The sequence below is a fragment of the Emydura macquarii genome, unplaced genomic scaffold (assembly GCF_026122565.2).
Source record: "Emydura macquarii macquarii isolate MOO-44397 ecotype Brisbane River unplaced genomic scaffold, CSIRO-AGI_Emac_v2 contig_2422, whole genome shotgun sequence".
Classification (NCBI taxonomy): domain Eukaryota; kingdom Metazoa; phylum Chordata; order Testudines; family Chelidae; genus Emydura; species Emydura macquarii.
Genome location: NW_027132559.1, coordinates 10315872 through 10337971, shown reverse-complemented (window position 1 = coordinate 10337971; position 22100 = coordinate 10315872). Strand labels below are relative to the sequence as shown.

At 40.6% G+C, this 22100-nt stretch overlaps 1 protein-coding gene across 5 annotated transcripts in view; it reads right to left on the bottom strand.

Annotated features, from left to right (window-relative positions):
- Positions 1 to 1161: 1161 nt before the first annotated feature.
- THRB (thyroid hormone receptor beta) overlaps positions 1162 to 22100 on the bottom strand; it is a 234587-nt gene continuing 213648 nt past the window's right edge. For all 5 annotated transcript variants that reach the window (XM_067561913.1, XM_067561912.1, XM_067561914.1 and 2 more), the window contains 5 exons: positions 20727 to 20874; positions 18679 to 18884; positions 15550 to 15696; positions 10010 to 10268; positions 1162 to 6788 (listed from right to left, as the gene is read on the bottom strand). In XM_067561913.1, coding sequence (XP_067418014.1) covers positions 6547 to 6788; positions 10010 to 10268; positions 15550 to 15696; positions 18679 to 18884; positions 20727 to 20874 — 1002 coding nt within the window. In that variant the 3' untranslated portion in view covers positions 1162 to 6546. The remainder of the gene's footprint in view (positions 6789 to 10009; positions 10269 to 15549; positions 15697 to 18678; positions 18885 to 20726; positions 20875 to 22100) is intronic.

Sequence of the window (22100 nt, the reverse complement as noted above, 5' to 3'; positions counted from 1 at the left end):
TCCCATGGGCAACAATGGGAGCAGGCACAGACCTTTAGGTGTATATGAGCATGGAAGACCTGATCCTGCTGAGCTCCTATATCAGTGGGAGTTGGGGAAGCTCACCTTCTGGCTGGAGATTCTCAGCACCAGGGGAGTTGTCAGGGTGGGAGAGAATCAGGACTATTATCCTGGGCCCAGGCTCAGCCAGTGGAATGCCTGAGCCAAGCACCCTGAACCCATATCCTAACCTGTAGGTCCCATCAGAAAGGATTGGATGATGGTACCTACTACAGGCTCCAGGTCTAGCCCATCTCCATGAGGTAGATCAGAGATAGAGAAAAAGAAATGCCAGAAGGCATGTGAAAGAGGAAGGATGGAGAGAGAGAGAGAGAGAGGGAGAAGAAAAACAGCACTAAAAGGGAAGAGAGGGAGCGTGTGTGTGTGTGAGAGAGAGAGAGAAAGAAATGGGGAGTGTGAGAAGACAGGGGATCTCATTCTCCTCGCACACTTGCCCTGTCTAGACTAGGAATGCGGTATACCGAGGCTTGTGTTGAAACTGCAAGCTATTAATTTAAGAATGGGGGCAGAGGCGTTCATGGTCCTGCTTGCAGGTGAGGGGGCTTTGTAGGGAAGTGTAGACACCCAGCCTAGAGTAAGATGGGGTGAGTTGTGCCTCTTTGTTTTTAGGCAGCAGCCTGCTTTGACTCTCTCTGGTTTTGGGATCGTGTGTGCAATTGGTCTGAATTCTCAGACATACTGTAGTGTTACAATGCAACCTTCTAGCAAGAGTATTTGTGTTTTTAATCTAACTTCTCTGGGTGTATGCTGTGAACATAATAAGGAAAAAAAGGGTTCATTTAAAAACATAACTAATGGAAATCAGGAGTAAGTCCACTGAAGTAAATTAAGTTAAACTGGTGTGAACAAGAGGCAAATCAGAACCGTTGTAGGAGAGAATGTATATGAGAGGAGAGATTATATATGATGGGAAGATGATAAAAGAATAGAGTGTGAACAAGTAGGGGAGCAATATAAGGCTCATGTCTGGCCCTATCATTCCCAGTGTAGCACTGCATAGCACTTTACAAGTATGTAGCAGCCCAGATTAAACATTCTGGAAGAAAAAGAGAGAAACTGAAACCACAGCTCAGTTATAAGCTTTTTCATTTTAGAATTCAAGCTTACACAGTCATCTAGGCCCACTATATTCATAATTACATTTTAATATCTGCATACAAAAGCTATGTAAAAATTATTTTTCCCCCAAATATACAAATTTTCTCTTCGGATAGTTTAAAACATTTGTGGTCACAGATTTTTTTTAATATATATATTTTAGACTGAAAAAATATTACTGATATAGCATATCACTTTATCCCGTTTTCAAAAAAATACATCATCCAAAGTACTGTCTTTCATTATACTGTGTACTGTTTGCCTTACCCGCAGGGCATGAAACCAATAATAATAAGTCAACCTTTTTGCTCTTTTTTAAGAAATGTTCTGAAAGACTAATTTGGTATAGTTATGACCAAAAAAAAAAATGAAGAGTTAAGGAAGTATGAAAAGAGAAAAAGAAATTACAGTGTGTCAGCTAGTTCATGCCCTGATATTACCTATACCAACATTAAATGTGTAATTAAATAAAGTGTCTTTTAATGTTTTACATTGTGCTCAGTAATTTACATAAATTTAATCTACATCCTCTGGTTGATGCAGATTTACATTTGATTGTCTTGTGCATAAATAGGGTTAGCTTTTAAAGTAGGTAAACTGTGCAAAGGACAGTCACAAAAAACGTATTACCTGCACAATATTGCTTTTGAAGGCGATGTCAGTCAATGTGGATACACACAAGAAATGCATACTCTTTGCATTTGGTAAACATTTATACAACACAGTAAAACTTTGTGATAAGGCCAAACCTTTTTTTTTTTTTTAAATTTTTTTTTTATTTTTAAACAAAATTATTCCATTGTAAAAAAATGTGCTCACATTACTTTGAATCTTTATGTGGAAAATAAATCTCTATTATATTATAGTAAATTTCCTCTCTATAAAATTTAAATAGGGCTCATATCATACCAATATCAAAAGGAAACATTTGGTAACCGGTTCCATATTATTACAATAATAGGACAAATTAAGAGCTTGTTTTAGGTCCTGGAGCCTCTACCTCAGTGAAAAGGTAATAGTTGGACACTTTCAACAGTTCTCGCAGTGAGAGAGAAAAGAATGTTCCTTGGTTGCTGATTTTGATTCTGTTAATGAAAAAGGTTTAGCCTTACAAATGCTGGCTACATCTCAAAACCATAAGACTGATTTTTTATAGTTTATGATTCATGCAGCAAAAAGTCAACATGACACATACAGGTTAGAGTTCCATAGCATAAAAATACATTACTAACAATGACATGCTCTGCTTGTGATCAACAGCCTTATCTAGGCCAATTTCTGATTTCTCCTGCTGGTCACCTTTCCCCCCCTTCCCCCCCAATACCTACTCCAGAAGGAGCAAGCACTTATCTCAAAAATGATTTTGGACCTTGGAGGTCTAATTCTGAAGTCTACATTTTGGCAGAGTGTAAACAAAATCATTATCACGCTGTATATACGTTATTTTAAATATCAGCACTAAGTTGGGATTCCCGATGAAAGGAATAAAATTCATACGCATGTATAATGTAGGGCAAAAAACAGTGAAGATGACAACAAAGGGGCTGGTTTGACAGAAAGAATCATGAATAAAAGACCCCACTTGCTATATCACTAGACCAGAAAGCAAAAATGGGAGTTATGTGGCACCATCAAACACAAGAGTATGGACTGCACTGAAAAGTTCCGGTCTGTTGCGCTCAGTCAGAGGGCCTTATTCTACAAATAATACTGGGTGTAGTGCTTACTATTGGGAATAGTCAGTCAGACTAAAGTCTGTTACTCATAGTAGAAGCGCTATGGCCCTGATCCTGCAAAGACTTGGAACTACTCATGTGTGTACATTTAAGCACGTGCATAAGTCACTGCACGATAGGGGGTCAATGTCCAGTAGCAAGAGTTTGCAAGATAAGATCCTAATATAGGTTCTAATTCTGTTCTTACACTGGTGTAAATCAGCAATAATATTAATGGCGTCAGAGAATGTAAAACTGGTATGGAATCAGGTCCTTAGATGGCACTAGATTACATTTGTTAAACTAAAAGATGGATATTGGTTTTGGATCGACAAGTACTGGTAATTCATCTCAATGAATTACTGCCAGATCCCAAGACTTTAATATAAAAAAGGCTAAAAAAAATACTGCTATACATACTCTTTGCTAAAAACACTGGCCAACATTTTCAGGCTTGGTTTCCTAATGTTAGGCACCGAAATCCATGTTTAGTCACTTAAGTAAAGGTGGACTGATTTTTTAGGATACTGAATAGTCACAACTCCCAATGAAGTCAACATCTTGGACGTCTAAATACAAACTAGGTGCCTAATTCCAAGCACCTAATAGTATAATCAACCACATCTACCACTTTTAAACCTCATTGCTTTGCTTCTTAGATTTCATGGGGACAGGGACATGTAGCCACTTTAACAGCAGACAGTCTGTGAAGTGTTTATTCTTAGTGCCGGATCAGACTGTTGAACTGTCAGTGCTTTCTGAGTTCTGTTGTCTCTTGAAGCTTTCCTGAGTCAGGTGACTAATCATTTTTTTGTTTTTTGTACATCACTTCCCTTTTCTATGCTATTTGTTTTGAATAACTCAGTATTGCCAATCCCAAAGGTTCAAAAATCATGAGTCAGGCCCCCAAAATCACAAGATTGATTTAAAAATTGTGAGAGTTCTAAAATGTCACTTTGGAGTTCTTATTTGCCTTTTAAATTTTGAACATTTGGGTTTCTCATTTTCAAGCCTTTTACTATAACCAAAAGCACCAGAAACTTCTTTTTAAAACAAAGTTTAGATTTTCACGTACCAACATGATTCCAGGAGTGAAGGCTATAAGAAAAAGAGCTTATATCATGGGATTTACTATAAAATTGTGAACTGCCAATACTGACAACTGCCAGGAAGAAGAGTGTTTTTCTCTCTCCATTAGCTTCACCTGCAGTATGATCAAATTTTTTTACACTAAATTAGTCATATGTTGCCTTAGAAAAATGTGTGGGATTCTCACTAGCATCAGTGGGAATTTCCCATGCAGATTAAGGGCAGAATACAGCTCTAAAAGGTTTGTACATTTCATTTATTTTTGCTTACCAGATCTGGAAAATAGAAGCAAGAAATGGCTCAACTATTTTATTTAATTTCTACAGTTATCTGTCATTTTAACTAATTTGATTTTAAGATTTGTTCAACTATTTTTCTTTTAATGTATACAGTTAGGATCTGCTCAGGCAAGCCCGGATTCATTTGAGCAGTTCTTACACTAATCAGTGATTTTCTTGATACTGCTTATCTGAGGAAGTTTGTAGGACCAAGCCCATGATTTTCATTATTTTGTTTGGATTTTGTTTCAAAGTATAGCCCCCAGTATTCTGGGTGATGTCCCTGACCCCCACAACACACTATGGGTTTACTGCAAAGCAATCTGGAGACTAGTGTCATTCAAACATTTGTTTTGGGGGAGGTGAGGAATGGGAGCCAAAAATAGGTGTCTGTAACCTCGTATAAAAACCAAATATTTAAGGGCAAGTTTCCAGTGGCCTGGCTTCCCTTGTGCCTGCAAAAAAAATTCATCAGTGTGTTTTACTCCCACAGGGAATTGTGGGCACAAATCTGCCTGGTAGTTCAATATGTAATTATTAAGATTAATTCTCACAACTCATCGCAGGTATAGATACAAATTGCACCGATGCTTGGAGCCAGCCTGGCTGAAAAGATGGCCGTTAGTATTCCACATGCTTTCTTCGCATTGCAGCAGGAATGAAAAGAATTTCAAAATTCCCCTTGTGTTTTGTCCACGATGGAAGTTTTCCTGAGTATCATGTTTTCATGAATCAAACTCCTGGGGCAAGAGTGGGGCTTTTAGCTTTGAATGCCCAACTATAACGCCTCTCTAGTTGGGCAGGAAAAGATACCACTTTCTGTCTTTGTTATGTATTGATATGTGAATGAACAGTGCAATAGAGGGAGCATGAAACATATTCTGAGGGTGAACAAAATCTTGTAAGTTCCCAAGAAGAAGATGATCCTCCTGATGTATCCCACTAATAGATAAACCAGGAGACTTGCCTAGTCTGGTGTTTATAAAACTTCAGAGACAATCACCCTGTGATAAGGATGAATGAAACAGAGGAATCTCTACTCATAATGCCCTTTAAAAAGGCCCAAATGAGTGCTGGTTGGCAGATTTCAGTGACAGGATATCCTGTTGTTGCTCAGTTCAGCTCTGACTAGTGCAGTCAATAGAAACGAATGATTTCAGGGAACCGAGAGAGAATTTCACTAACCAAAATCAAAATGCACCAAAAAAGGGACAAAAAGATGGCAATATGTTTAAGATAGATGCTGATGTTTTCTTTGTATCTATCTACCAGAGATTACTCTCAAGACACACTCTATATGTTACTGGGATGAAGCTGTACAGTCTGCAGCATAACTAGTAATGGTTTCTATCCTATTTGGAGTTCATCACAATCATTTTTTTCTCCCTGCGATCGTTTGTATCTTTGAATAAACTGGGCAAATCATGCAGTTAGGATTAAGGACCCATTCCTGCAGGGTGCTGAGTGCATACCGAGGCCTGCTGAGTGCCCATCCTTTCCAGTGCCACTTGGATGTGGATGTGGTATCCTCCTTCACTTCCTGTCCTGAAGTCAACCTGAGTTGAGGGCTCCCAGCACCCCTTGAGAAGAGCTCAACTCCTCACAGGTCAAGCCCTCAGACTTTATTCCAGAAGACCTTCCACTGAAGTCATCTGGAATTTTAATTGAGCAACAGCTGAAGGATTTTGCCTCATTTTGTACAAATGAAAAAAATATGTCAACCCCTCCTTCCCACTGTGTATCTGAAAAAAGATTTGATTGTAGAGGGCACAGGTATTTATGACCCATATAATAATTCCAAGGATGTGATGCAATCACAGTGATGATGGTATTCTTAGGTCACAATGGTGATGGTTACACTTACAATGACCATGGAAAACTAGAAACTGTATCTCACTTGTGGCTTGCAAAATGAGGTAATACTGGGAAAAAAGGCAGGGCAAAGTGCTTTGCCTCGGAGGCCTGTTTATTTTCTGCCACTTCAATTTATCTCCCCATTTCTCCAAGCAGTGATGGATGTGAGCTGGTGACCACTTAAGTGCTGGTGATCATGACTGGTTTGTTTGTATTTTCACTGTTAAGCTGTCAAAGCATTCACATCAAGGGACTGAAGGACAAAATGCAATAGTCACAAGTACCCGCATTAAAGGGACATTTTCATCCATGTCTATACAAAAAAAGAAAAAAAAGAAAAGACACAAAGAAACCAAACCAAAACAAAAAGAACAAACATAAGAAGAGCTAGGCAATGGAATGAAATGACAGCCAATAGTGCTATAGGAATTCTGAGAACCACTCCAGTCTTTCTAATCCTCAAACACTTCCAAGAACAAAGGGGGAAAGAGTTCCGTGGGGCATTCCACCTTCATGTGCAGGAAGCGGCTAGCATGGCAGGCTCCAATCATTCGTAGGTCTGTCACTTTCATCAGCAGTTTTGGCCAAAAGTGTGCAACATGGTGTTTTCTGTAATTAATGTAGTGTTCGAAGGCCAGGAGGAAACCCTCCTGACATTTTTCTATCCTGTCAACGCTTAGGAGACCTGGGCGATCTGTAGGGAAAAAGAAACAAGACTAATGTATTTATTTACAATAATAAATTCCTAATCAAAATCAAGAGAGGAAAGCTGATCTTGTAATAAAGGCACTGGACTGGGACTCAGGACATCTGTGGTCAAATCCTAGCTCTGCCACAGACTTCCTATGTGATCTTGGGCAACTCACTTAATCTCTCTGTACCTCAGGGATAGTAATGTTTCCTTCCTCCAACCCTTTGTCTGTCTAGTCCAGAGGTTCTCAAACCGAGGAGCAGGCTCCTCAGTGGGGGTGCGGAATGTATTTGGAGGGAGAACATGAGAAGCTTTAGGAAAAAAACTGTGCACATTTTACCCACAGCAAATGAATAACTAATGTTCTTCCAGACATATCAGCTCCTCAGTTGACTCTAGAGGGTGCTGTGCATTTGATGCTAGAGGATGCTGTGCATTTCGACAGATTTCTGTTAAGCTTGAATAGCATTATACAAAGTCATTGCCATCTGTATGTTAATTTGTTTGCTACGATGCAGCATGCACATTTAATTATAAGCATCAACTACAGTCACAGTTTTGCTTTTCCAAAGTTTTGCTTTTCGTTGGCTCTGTTTGAATCTATGTCTTATTGTTTTAATATTTAGTGAGAGTTGCATGTTGATTTTTTTTATCGATATATGCACTGGGGTGGCAGGGGAAGGGCGTAGACTACTACAGACACAAAGAAGGTGGGGGACGTGATCATATACTTTTGAGAACCACTGGTCTAGTCCACTTAGAACGTAAGCTGTTGAGGCAGGTACCGTCTCTTATTATGGGTATGTTCACTGACTAGCATAATGGAGCCCTGATCTCAGTTGGGGCCTCCAGGTGCTACTGCATTACAAATAATTATGACTAAAAACTTCCTTTACCAAAAATTTCCCCTCACCTCTAAATTACAATTCTCTCCTGTCTTGGTTTTCCCTTTCAGCTGCAGCCATACTACTGTGACCCGAGATGCCCTCAGTACCAAGTGGCAAGGGGGATACAGGAATGTCCTGATTCTGGTATGTACATTCTGGTTCACCAAAGAAAGTCAAGTCAGGTCTCAAATGAAACCCGGGTCACACTGGTCTTTAATGCTGTTGGGAAATGTATGTACAGATACTATGTCAGGAGTTTTGTATATATACTGAAAATATGCTCTTAGAGTCTGCATCAAGGTATTAGCCACCAGCAGAGATGAAAAAACTGGTTTTCTGTCAGACAAGAGATGTTTATTCACTGGTCTCTCTGTTGGGATGTAAATCAAGCATTACGAGCTAACACAATGGATGCCCATTTTCATATGAAGTCAGTGAAGAGATGGGAAGTCAACAGGGAAGCAGCACAAAGGAAAAACAAGCTGCAGGTGGCTAGCCTGTCTCTGAGTACCAACAATGAACCTTGGAGTTTTATGTAGAAGGCAAAGAAGACACCCCCTCATTGTGCTGACTACACCACTGTGATGGTTCTCGGGGGACCCAGGACTGTGAGTCGCCTTGTTACCCCCTGCTGCCAGTGTCAGGAAGTCTAGCTTGTGCTTAGCTGGATGTCAGCTTTCTAACATCACCAGCCTTGTAGCCACCCAAGCACTCTCCTCTGTGCTATGCCAGCCCTTGTGCCTCGTACGTTAACAATAGGGGCACCCCAGTCTCCAAGCCCCTTTGAAGCATTCCCCTGAGATATCTTGCCCCTGACAATGCAGAGAAATATTGTCTGCTGTCCTTGAAGGAACAACATGCACACCAACTTGTAAGATTCAGCTCAGGACCAATACTTTGGTTAACACCATAGCACTGAGATATATTTACAGTGAAAACAAGAATAAGTTTATTATCAAAGTCTAGCAATTCAGGCGATGGTGAGTAAGAATACTGGAAACACATGGTTATATAAAAAACAAAATCATCATATCCTTTCTACAGACTAAACTTAACTATCAGGTTAACCTCCTATCCAATGAAGTTTATCGCATCCAAAGTCTTTTGCAGTTTTTCAGCCAAGCATGGCTGAGATCTTGCACCTAGGAAGTAAAATGAGCAGTGGGTTCATGAAAACAGGATGGAGGAGGATCCCATGGGAAGGCACAAGGTAAGCAGGTGTCTTGGAACACCTAAGAACTGCACTCAATGCTGCTGGCAATTCAGCAGACTGTGCTCCTCTCTGCAGATCAGCACTGAAGTAATGTGCCAGCCTGGCTGTGAAAATGCTTCCTTTATGAGTAAACACTTGAAGGTCATTTTCAGGAAAGAAGTTCCTATATAAATGTCTTCTGAAATCACTGTTTTACATGCCAATGCTTTGGAAAATAAACAAAGACCCAGATGTTTTCAATGGAAATGTCAAATGCTCTGTTGTGATGAATGCAAATAATCAGGGAGGTCAATATAAACCCCTGCTCTATGTATTATTCACTACTCAGTGCTTAAAGTGTTCTCAAAAAAGCCCCCCCCCCCACTCCTTTCCAGGTCTGTCATTGCCCAAGAATGGAATCTCCTTGTACGGCTGGCACAACTTGTGACTATCTCCTATTCACTATGTAGCTTATAATACTATTGTTCTGAGCTGGGCAGGCAAGAATCACACTGGCAACCAAAGTGAAATGGTCTATATCTGCTGACTGAAGAACACTACGTCCCTGCATCCTTCCATTTAGATCTTAGAGAACATGGTCCCAGAGCAGTGACACAGCAGAGTCTCAATGGGACAATCTCCAGTTAGCAAACAGCAGTATTACCAGACACAAAAAAAAGTGAACAGGCAAATCAAACTAAACCTGTGAGATTTACGGCCAATTTGAAATACCCTGAGCTAGAGCAAAAGAGCAGGCCACTTAGAGAACTTACCCTGCGGATGGCTGATGCTGCGCTCCCTATTTGTAAGTCAGGGAAGGTTGGCCCAGACTCAGCTACGTCACTGATCCCGTTCCAGCAACCAATCCACCTCAGATCTCTATGCTGTGTGGACATGGTCTCAGACCAAGGCCACCTTTATCTATCATACAGCTTTTTGTAGTGCTTATCAACCTCGTTTCTAAGCTCCAATGTGATGCCAATAATCAAGGACTTCAGCTGCATCATTCTAGTCAGTGCTACTATATTCAAAATACCCTCTGTATTTCTTTTAGAGAGAGACTTGCAGCTAATACAGTGAACCAGAACTTCACATAGGGATCGTTATAAAAACTCTGGGGGTGCCCAATACATTCTCATTCTCACCTGAAGACATAAGCAGCACAGCCTGGAGCAGGGCGACCTCAGTGTCATCCAGGTTAAACGAAGACAGCGACATGCCCAGGTCGAAGATGGCATCAGACACTACTCCGAGACCCCCATTTTTCAGCTGGCCCCTTGTCACTGCCATCTCCCCATTTAGCGTTAAAGTCTCACTCTCTGGGTCATAGCGCACTGCTGCTCGGAGGGACATAATCTCCATACAGCAGCCTTTCAAAAGGATTATCTGGTCTTCACATGGCAGCTGCAGAGATTACAAATGATAATGAAACAGTTTACTCCATCCGGCATTTTTAAGCAAACTTAGTTTTGAAATACAATAGAATCCATACTCATGTGGTCTCAATAATAGACCCAGGGATATTAAACACACCATTAACACCATTACACACCCTACTTCTGATTGACTAAATACTAACAAGTATGAACGATAAATCCCAAAAGGCTAAAAGCCTGTGTCCTATATGTTTTGCCATCCCTCCGAGTGGGTGCATTCCACCCAATTCCCTTTGGAAATTAATATATCATATATAATAAAGTACTAATGGGTCAGAATTTCAGAAGACCTCAGCTCCCATTAAGGCTCCAAAATGAAGGGGTCAGATTTTCAGAAGAGCCATTCTCAATGGGGGCTGCCGAGCATGTTTGAAAAGCTAGCCCAATACGTTTTCATAATATCGTTTTCCATTTACAAAGCATTTTACGAGGTTTAATCAATTAATTAATACTATCAATTGTTTCTTTGGTTACAACAAATACTGCACTTCTTACTTTTCTGACCTAGGAATAGGGGGGTGAAATGATTGCACAGGGGAAGATCCATAATTATGGGCTGGTTTTTAGTAAAAGTATTAAAGAAAATATTGTCTGTAAAGGAGATTTTGAAAAATGCCTAAGTCAATGGCATTTGCGCTCCTAATTCCCTTAATCACTTTTGAAATCCCCCCTTGTAATATTTTGGAAACCATCGAGTGTCAGTATTTAATAAGAGACACTGAGCCAAATTCTGCTTTCAGCTATAGCAATTGCCTTTAGTCCAATTTTATGTGGTGTGACTGACAGCAGAACTTGGATCATTATCTTCAAGGTACCTTGCAATGCTCAACTTTTTCCCAATGTTTGAAAATGGTGAGAGGGCGTGCAGAGAGCAAGAGGGAGTTGTAATGCTAAAGGTGGGGAACTATCTGAGTGGGTTGTTGAGGGGCAGTTCCTGAATTGCTGCACTCAGATTGTTTTTATATGTTATTTCTAGGGCACCTGAACAGTAGGAATAGGTGCTCTTGTTAGCAATTCTGTAAACCTATCTAGCTACATAAATAAATGATCATGAAAGAAGAGTGAAATCCCCAAGACTATTTTGAAGATGTCACTGTAAGTCAACAGCAAACGTGACATACGTAACCATGTGAAGATGCAGCTAAATCTGAATTGGGTTCTAGAAAGGAGAAAATCTGTTTCCTTTATGGTTCATGTTAAGCTATTATGATCTTTACACTTTGAATCTCAAGTGAAGTAAATATATTCGTTTTTGGCAGTTGTGGACTCACTGACATAATGATTAAATTTAACCTGGTAGAAAAATTTACAGCATGGATGATGGACAATTGGCTAACAGAGGCAAAAGCAGTGTTCTCTGGGAGAAGAGTTTTAAACATGGAGCCAGCGGCAAAGAGAAATTGACTAGGATTGCACAGTTATTTCTGCAGTGCGGCCAGTGTCAGGTGTAAAGTGTTTGATACATAAGGAAAATGACACATCCCAGTCAGGGCAAGTCAGCTTTCTTCTACATCAAGATCAGCAACAGCACATAGATGAGCTGCATGGGGAAAGTGGCAGTCTAGAAGGGGCTGCTGTTTGGCTGCTGAGACCCAGAAAGGGAGGAAAGAAGGAGAAAGAAAGGGGGGAGAAAGAAGAAAGAAAGCAATTATTAAAAGATGGCAAAAGGAGACAAATTCAGAGAAAACGGAGAGAGAGAAAGAAAGGAGGAAACAGAGGGGAGAAAAATAAGAAATGTATGGAGAGACAAAGGAGGAGGAAATTAATGGAGACAGAGAAAAAGGACAAGATAGGGAGATACCCAAAAAGAAAAAGTAAATAGTGGGATAATACATGACGATTCGTTATTTTTTTCACTGAGCTAATAAACAAAGAAATCCCTTTACCTTCCCACCTCTCCCCATACTCCTTGTAAATTCTAATGGTGAACCTTTTCCCATAATACTGAAGGAAACACCACATAGGCCATTGTTCAAGGGACACTGGTAGGCTAAATTGGGTCCAAAGAGTACGCTTTGGGGGGAAAAAAAAAGGCTTTTACCAAATTGAAGACCAGTAGAAATGCTTCCTTGATTTAATTAAAAACACATGATGTTATATTTCTTAAAGAAACAAGCACCCTCTGTGCTTCTAGTAGCCCACACACTGTAGTTGGGTCTGGTGGAAGTTGTGTGGACATTCTGGCAGGTTTTAGGGGTTTGTTTCTTATAGCTTCCCCCCACTCCGCTAAAAAGGGTGAGACAGAAGGGCATAGAAAATAACCTGTAATTCACCAAAATGCACATAACCAGCCTGGCGGCTGGAGCCCAACCCCTGACAAGGAAAAATTATTCATTGTCTATCTCAAATATTCTCTTCCCCCACTCCCTCCCTCCCAGCTCTGTTATTCCCTATTTCTACCTTTCTTTGCCTTTCCATTGCTCTCCCTTTTTTACCCTCTCTAGATCTTCTTTTCCATCCTTAATTGCTCCCCTATTTTCTCACCTATCTCTGTATCGCTGGGCAGGACTTGGATCTTACCTGTGCATGCAGTGAGCTGGTTTGACAGACCAGTGTAGGATCTTGCCTGCCAGGGCCAGGACGGGCTTCCTCTTAGCCTGCATGGCGCATGGACTCTCCAGGCTACAGCTGATGTTGCCACTGGAATCAGGACTCATCCTCCAGCAGCAACATATGCCCATCAGAGATTCGGGCTGCAGCTCCAGTTGACCGTGATGTGCTCATCTCACTGGGCCCCCTGCTGGCCATGTATGTGAACTCAGCCGCTCACAGTAGATTTTGGGACTGAAGTGACGTGTGTCATTGGCAAAACCCAGCACAGCCTTAGTCAAACTGGGACCACTGACAACTTTGATATCATGCCACTAACACAGGAGACCCTGAAACTGGAACTGACTAGAAGCTGCCCGTCTATTTTCATCATCCAAGCTGAGGGAAGTGCAATAGGGAAACAATAAAAATACAGTGTGCATTCCCTCTTGCGGCAGGCCAGGACATGAGGGAAATGGGCCATGACACTTCCCCGCTTTCTGTGTCTTTTGTTGAGGTTAGCTGTACTGTCAGCTCTGGCTCCCATGACAACAGGGACTGTGATTGTGTCTGAACTTTGTGTAGGGGCCTACAAGGGAAGGAAAGACTTTTCATTGCAAACTGATTCACAGCCAGAGTCTGGCCCATGTGGGATTTTATGTAACCGAAGCAAAGAAGGGTTCCCCTTTCAAACAGGTACTAACATTTGCCATTTCCATTCCTTTATTCTATAGCTGTGGCCACAGGACAAGCCAGAAGACAGCTCTCCCGGCTCTGTGCATTCACTGTGAATTGTTTCTCATTCTTTTGTCAGATATTGGTGTCTGCAGGAGTGAAGTTTAAAAGGTGGCTCAGCTGCTAGGAAGGCCTGACCTAGCCAAACTGTATAACAGCATAACAAAGATCATGCCCCACAACTCCTGACTCATTTTCTTCAATCTTTCCACTCGCTTAACTGTGAAGCATGTGGGCCTTGTGTGGCCAGAAGGGGTAGGAGACGTCAGATGGGCATTGCAGCCTGTTGTCTGATGGACCAGGTTTTCTAAATTAAAAAGACTGCCTGGGAACGTCATTGCCACGGCCCACCCACAAACCCTAAATCGATGCAGACAGCTCCTCTCAAACACTGGAGTGCTCCTGGGGCCTCCCTTTGTATTTTTAAATCTGCAGACTCGGCCTTGTTTCATGCTTTCCTAGATGACAGAGCCAGCCCCCATGTTAGGCATGGAGAGCTATTTACAGTATGCCAGCTATTGATCCTTACCACACCCACGTTTGTATGTGCCAGAGAAGGCACAGAGCGTTACCTGACACAATAGCTCTCCTTGACTAACCTTAGAGATTGAGCTGTCAGCCAGAGAAGAGCACAATGATGTGCCGGCCTTGAACTTCTTCCCTGACTGACATTCAGTGGGGGATTGAAGGGGGTGTGAGCTGTTTCCATGTTTGGATGTCATTTGATCTCCCTGAGCAGGCTCATTGTTATTTCCAAGGTCATTCTCTTGGCATATAACCACTGGGGTCAAGTGCTGTTCTGCAGCATGGGATAGCAGGGAGGCAGTCCCTCCCCCGCTACAGAGGGACTATTTCCACAGCAAAACTTGAAAATGGCTGTGGATCCCAGGAGACTCTCAGGTGTCAAGGTTATTTTCCAGTCGATTCAGCCCAGAACTTGGGTTAATATTTTTTTAAGTAAAGAGAGCAATCATCATCATCGGCTACTGCTCTCAAATTTGCCTTCCCATGTGCACCAGTGTGAACGAGACCAAAATAGGGCCTATGCACGTCCTAATTACACTAATATTTTATTTTAAATATTCTACTTGCAGTAAAGACAACGAGAGTCCTGTAGCACTTTAAAGACTAACAAATTTAATTTCTGCAGGCATAAACTTTCGTGGCTGATGAAGTGGGTTGCAGCCCACAAAAGCTTATGCCTGCAGAAATTAAATTTGTTAGTCTTTAAAGTGCTACAGGACTCTCATTGTTTTGCTGTATACAGACTAACACGGCTACCCCTCTGGAACTTTTCTACTTACAGTATATCTCACTGAAGTGAATATCCTTCTGGAGTGAAGTGTTATTAGTTGCCTTTACTCTCTTGGAGTGTACCTCTAACTCACATTTCACTCATGTGAAAGGATATATAAGGATAGACTGTGGCCTGGATTCTTGCTGACATCCCCAGGTGAGCCAGTGCGGGAGGTATTTTAGTCCTGGATTCAGGAAGGCACTTAAAGCACATACTTAATTCCATCCTTACTCAGGAAGTTAATGCTTAACTTTAAGCATGTGCTTATGTCCCAATGAGTTAATGGGCCTTAAATATTTGCTTAAAGTTACACAAGTGCTTAAGTGCCCTTCCTGAGAGGGAAGATTTCTTGAATTTGCCACTGGTATAGGCCCATACAAAACCATAAAAAAGGGGTTTGGTTGATCATAGGAAACAGGAAATTAAATGACACCTTGATTGTTTCTGTTCTGCCTATTTTCTTTTAAATTCTCTTAAGTCATCTGATTTAAAACAAAGTGAATTTGTTAGTAAGGTCTTACCTCTTCACTTCATTCTTGCATGGAAGTGGAGAGATTTTACAAGGCTCAGATATAATTTTGTGTATTTTCAAGTCACTCTGACACTACTTTTTATTGTTTCTCCTGACAGATGCATTTTGAATAGTATGAAGCAAAGAAAAATAAAAAAAAATAAAAGAAATTCTTACCTCACAAAACATAGGCAACTTTTTGGCAAAATCCACCACTCTTGTAATTGCTGGTGTGATAATTTTTGTAAACTGGCTGAAAGCTTCTAAATCCACTTTCCCACTTTCTGGGGCATTAACCATTGGTGCTTGCCCAATATCTTCGGGCTAAAGATATTAAGAAATACATTAAAAGGGGCAATTTGTTTTAGAGCAAAAATTTCATCTTTCTTTATTCTTATAATATGGTAGGGTTTTATATATAAAGCCCACCACTCTGTTTCTATGAAATTAAGCAACAACACTAACCATTATTTATGTAGGATGTATAGGGGCAATTTTTCTATAACAAGCCATAAAACATACAGCTGTCTGTAAAATAGGTGATTACATAAAGAAAGGGTGATTAACATGCCATTACCCACTTTGTGTGGGCAGCGGCATATTTCACACATGCAGCTACCTGTTTGTGTCTGTGCATATTTTGTGGGAGAAGTTGAGGTGTTTTTGCTTGGAAACTTAGGGCTATCCTGCCTCCTTCCCTTGCTCAGCACCCTCAACCTCTCCTGAAACCAAAGGTAGTTGCAGATACTCATTATCTCCTAGAAGATGTTCAGCACACTTTGGGATTGGGATCCTTGGCCTACCCAGTGTTATAATGTTATAACATCACAAAGAGCACAAGTTAACGGCCAAGGCCAATTTCTAGAGGTGAGCTAACATGACTGATGACCAGGGATGGGCTGAAATGGGAGACAGTTTGGATCAAATAAGAACTCCCTGAACATTTGCTCATTTAGGCTGAAATTTGTCCTTCTGCAGGACTTCAGCACAAGGCTTTTGCAACAATATAAGTCTTATTTTGAGGATTTACACGAGACTTATATGATGTTTAAGCTTCATTCTGAAACCCTTCAGAGGGGTGGTGAATTTCACCCCAATTGAATTTAGATTTGCATACTTTGTTCTGTTTTTAAAAATCACACACAGATTCAAAGATGTTCTTCTGTGTTCAAAATAAGGCTTTGCAATTGCAAAAGACCTGCCAAACATTATGCGGAAAGAGCATTTTATTCACATTACGAAGTTTAAAACTGGACAGGAGAACTCCTTCAAGACAGTTGAGGTCTATGAAATGTACAGAAATACCTTTGAACAGTGATGCTGAAATGGCTGTTTGAATAATATAAATAATATGAGCTTAATAGTGGTTTTTTTTTTTAAAAGCAAAATGTCAAAGATTCTCCTACAGTTCTATCATCAGTCAAAATCAAAATCTTACTTCTTCCAGAAGAAAACCAGTGCTCTGTATAAAGCATGTAAACATCTAATTTGGAAAGAATTGGGATAACCACATGCTATGTACCCAACATACTAATGCAACTGAGGTTAGGGAAAAAAATTTAGTACAAGTATCCATGTTCTTGGCCTTTTAAACCAAACCAAACTGCAAAGCTTGCTAGATAGTAATTTCAAGAACACTCCATCACTTTTTACAATATTAACAGTCTTTGTGACTATTGTCTTTGTCTTATCTTCATTATGTCCTGACACAACAGTGTGTGATCGTACACGTAGAAATGTGTGAGCCTCAGCTGGGACACAGTAAACATCAAAAAAGCAATCAGTTGACTCAAATGGAAAACTTCTTACAGTGGGCTTAATGGTGACTCAAGATTTGTGCAGTGGAGTGGGCTGCAGTTGTCTGTGCTTATGAATATGAGAATTCCACCTGGAGGTTGTTGTTCTATGGTCTGGTGCACTTTGGACTGAAATAGGTTTTACTTTCCTTTGGGGCCCCTTGGTTATTTGTGATACATACTATAATCACTCATGTGTGCTGCAGGAGCATTTGGTATTCTGCATTCATTTCCTTTACAAATCAAATTTAGAAAAATAATTTAAAATGAAACAAATCCTTTTTACGGACTGAACATCACCAACCTCCTTTTATTTTCTTGGCTGAACCTCAGTTATAGAATCATAGAATAGAATCATAGAATATTAGAGTTGGAAGGGACCTGGGGAGGTCATCTAGTCCAACCCCCTGCTCAAAGCAGGACTAACCTCAGCTATATCATCCCAGCCAGGGCTTTGTCAAGCCTCAGCTTAAAAACCTCTAAAGATGGAGATTCCACCACCTCCCTAGGTAACCCATTCCAGAGCTTCACCACTCTCCTAGTGAAAAACTTTTTCCTAATGTCCAACCTAGACCTCCCCCGCTGTAACTTGAGACCGTTGCTCCTTGTTCTGTCATCCGCCACCACCGAGAACAGCCTAGCCCCATCCTCCCTGGAACTCCCTTTCAGGTAGTTAAAGGCCGCTATCAAATCCCCCTCATTCTTCTCTTTTGCAGACTAAACAAGCCCAGTTCCCTTAGCCTCTCCTCATAAGTCCTGTGCTCCAGCCCCCTAATCATTTTTGTTGCCCTCCGCTGTACTCTCTCCAACTTGTCCACATCCTTTTTGCAGTGGGGGGCCCAAAACTGGACACAATATTTAAATGCAGCCTCACCAGTGCTGAATAGAGTAGATAGACCTTTCCCCTGAAAAGGTCCCCAGGGACCTTCTATATTTTGCAATCCCTGATGTAGTGAATGTATTATCTTGTTTTTGCTGAGTTTAATTCCTTCTCCCAGCATTTTTTTTATTTAAATAAATGTATTCATTTTTGAACAATGGGGCAATTAAAACACAATTTTAAAAAATTTCATTATTGTGTTATTACCTGAAAGAAGGTTTCTATTCACAACATGAAACCAGGCTGGATATCAGTCCATACATGGACAAATGTCGATGAATACACATACACATGCAAAGACATTATATATATTACAGGCTGACACCAGTGTATCAGGAGTAAGACATACTTTCTATTTTTCCTTACTCTACCAAAACAGTGGGATCCAACTACTTTGTCTGTTACTAAATATCACTCTGTTTCCCGGTTTAGCTGTATACTTTGATCAGATGATGACCACATTCACAGGGCTACCATTAATTATGAAGATCATGTGATTTTCATACAGTTCACCAGTCAACACACAAGAAACTCTAAAAAAAATGCCTGGGGTGATAGTGTCAGGAAGAGGCTTATCAGGGAATAAAAGAAACTGGCAACAAAAGCAGAGTAAAATGCTATAGTTCCTACCAGAAATTTCCTTTTTTGTTTCCAATGACTTCCTTGTGCATTGGTGGCCACATGAGCTTCAGTGACAATTTTGATCAGTTCCCACTCCTCGTCGGTTGGCTCAGGTTTGTGCCCAATTGTTTTTTGTAGCTCCTCCCGACGTCTCTTCTCTCGGTTTTCTTCTATCAGCTTCCTTTTTGCTAACCGCTTGCTGTCATCCAGCACCACTAACAGGAATAAAAACAAAACAAAAAGTAGCAAAATGGAAGTCTGCTCTTGGGATTGTCAGAATTTTAGTCTTATCTATCCCAGATGTGCTGAGAGAACTAGAAACAACAAGACTAGTTGGTGAAGAGGTCTACCAGCCAGCCCAGTAGGTAGCATGGCTAGTCTTTCTTACCCCACACTTATTCTCTCTAGATCCTGAATGATTTACTTACATGTGGACTTAACTTAATGCACTGTGAGTAGTGGCCATTGTCTTCACTGGAGTCCCATTATCTTCAATGGGACTGCTCACAAAGAGTAAAAGTATGCAAAACTGGGAGTAAATTGGACTCCCTTAATCCACTTGTTAGTGTATTTCAAACTAGAAAAGGAGGGGCCTTTCTTTTTCCTTAAAAATAAAAACGAAAACTCCTAGCCAATGCTCATGTCATGGTCTCATAAACTGACATGAGGTAACATGGGAAACAAGAATATAACAGTGCAGAGGTTGGCTAGGCTCTGTGAATACACAAAGATGATAAATTACCTGGAATATTATTTGGTCATATAAATTTCCTCCAGCAAGAATTCCCCTCAGCTTTTTTCCTGTAGGTTTTCCTAATTTTTCTGAATCTAGTTCTAGTAAGAGATCTTGCATTGAACAGCCCTAGAGATGGAACATCTCTGTTTATCCATAGAAAGCCAAATCCTTCTTGCCCTACTCACATGAGTAGTCCCATTTAAGTAGACTGAACTATTCAAGTGGTAAAGGAGAGCAGGTTTTGTCCTCAACTGTTACCACACAGGGAGCAGCAATGCTTCCTTTACCTCGTTCCAGTAATATGGATCAATTCTAAACTGGAAGGGTCAACTCTACTGGATAGAGGGAGAGTTAGTTTGGTTGTCATGCCCATTCACTCCTCTTCTGGGACTACCAACTAATGCTAACTGCAGTGGTGGCTTTGTGGTGTGGACATCTGTCAACAGGAACCAAACTAAGACCAACAACTCATTTTGCATAGCCACTAAACAGCCGATGGTAATAACTTTGGACACTACCAGTCTGGGCTGGATTTGAAATGGGGCCTAGAGCCATCCAATCCGCTCTCATGCTATTTTCATTGGAAATGATGAAATGACAGATACTTCATTCTAGTCAACATCTCTCTTCTTCCATGTATACACAAAACATCATAATTCCTAATAGGACAAACAAATTTAGAACATTTTAGTTATGTAATTTCTCCTTAATGGGTCTTTTCTCACTTTGTTTTTCTGCAGGGGATTACACTGGTAACAACCATTAACTAATGCATGGAGGGGATTTATGTGAGTTACTCCCATTTATACTAATTGAAGTTACTGGTGTAAATCCCCTGTGCAATGACAGGAAAACAAGACCCCTAAGGGTTAATCTTGCAGCCATATGTCCTGGTTCTCTAGAATTCGAGTAGCACTCTCTCTCAGTACATCCGTTCTTTATGGCTAAAAATAAAACAAACAACTGCAGTATGACTCATACAAAGACATTCAACTTCACATTCTCCAGAAATTTCTAAACATGATGTTTTACCAGCCAGGCATATATCCAAATGGATTCCCCCTCCTACAGTAGAAATTAACATCCTTAGTGTTACATAACATAGTTAAGGCCAGGAGACGGTCCAGTCTGTTAAACAGTAAACAAAATATTACCGCCGTATGACAGAAGTAGTTTGGTATAATAATAAACATAATTTCCAACCACCACATTATAAAAGGGAAAAATTGCTGGTGGCTGTTTTCTACTCAAGCAACTTTCACCAGTCAACACATTTTAAACAAACAGTAAAATTAAAAGAAGAAAAAAGAAATCTACTTACAATCTGTTGCCATGCCAACATAGATGCATTTTTTGAAGCGACATTCCTGACACTGGTTTCTTGTTACTTTGTCTATCACACATTTTCCTTCATATTTACAGGAATAGGTTGGATGGAGGTTTTTCTGAATGGTTCTTCTAAAAAATCCCTAAGTGGGAAAGAAAATTCAGGCAGCATTAGTGTTCTGTGGGTTTTTTGGCATTGAAAGGCACTTGGGTTTGGTGTATGTAAGATGGAATATTGTGTGTCATAAAGCTCTAGGATATTTAATGAGTATATCAATCCTGTAGTATAAGATCCTTACTTTTGAGTTTCATGAAACATTTCCCCCTAAAATTAAAACTAGAGATAGACCTGAAATGTAATTTTCAGATCCAAATGTGAGGCACTGTCCAGATGCAGGGTTTTAGTTTTGCCTCTTATTGACAGAAAGACCAATTGTAGCATTTGCATCTAAACTCAGATCCTGAACACCCACAAGGTGTGTTCAGAGCTGGTGTTTTCGGTGAGTCCTATTATAGACACAGAGGCATACTGATCTGCATTCAGCTTGAGATTCAGACCTCCCACAACTCACAGGGCATTTGAATCTGGGGGGTTGACTCAGGCTCATCTCTAAATTAAACCATTGTTTTCAAGGGATATTTAATTCAAAACATTTATTTCTGACTAAAGGGAAACATCTGCTGTTGTGCAAGAAGCGTGTGTGCCAGTAATTAAGGCTGCCTAGGGAATTAAAAACAAAAACACATGCAGCAGTGCCAGAGCCAAACAAAACTTGCCCATCAGAAGTTTTGAGCTCAAGCCTAAATATTGAACCCACAATTTTCAAGTGGATTATAAATCTGAGGAAATGAATTCACCCTTACCTTTGTAGTCAGGACAAAATGTCACACATAAAGATTATCACTACCAATTGCAGTATGAATTTGGGGTCAGCTGGCATAAATTGACGTAGCTCCATGGATGTCAATGATTTACACTAGCTAAGGATCTGATGTCTAGACAAATCAGATATAGCCTTCCCTCTGAAAGTTAAGGGCCTAAATCTGCTATCATTGAAGTCAACAGGAGCTGTGCCATTGACTTTAGAGAGAGCAGGATCAGGCCTTAAAACTACAATGGGGGCAATCAAGATGGGAGCAAAGCAAAATATTCAGATCTGTATTTGGTTCCAAATCTCTCCATAGTCTGAGAGCATCTGGATTTCAACAGTCCAGGCTGGGCCCGCCTGTAGCTACCAAGCAGTATTATGGGTAGGCTTACACTGCAATACAAAACCTGGGGCACTGAGTCTCAGAGCCTGGGTCAATTGACTCAAGGTCACAGGGCTTGGATAGTGGGGCTAAAAATTGCAGTGTAGATAGATATTTG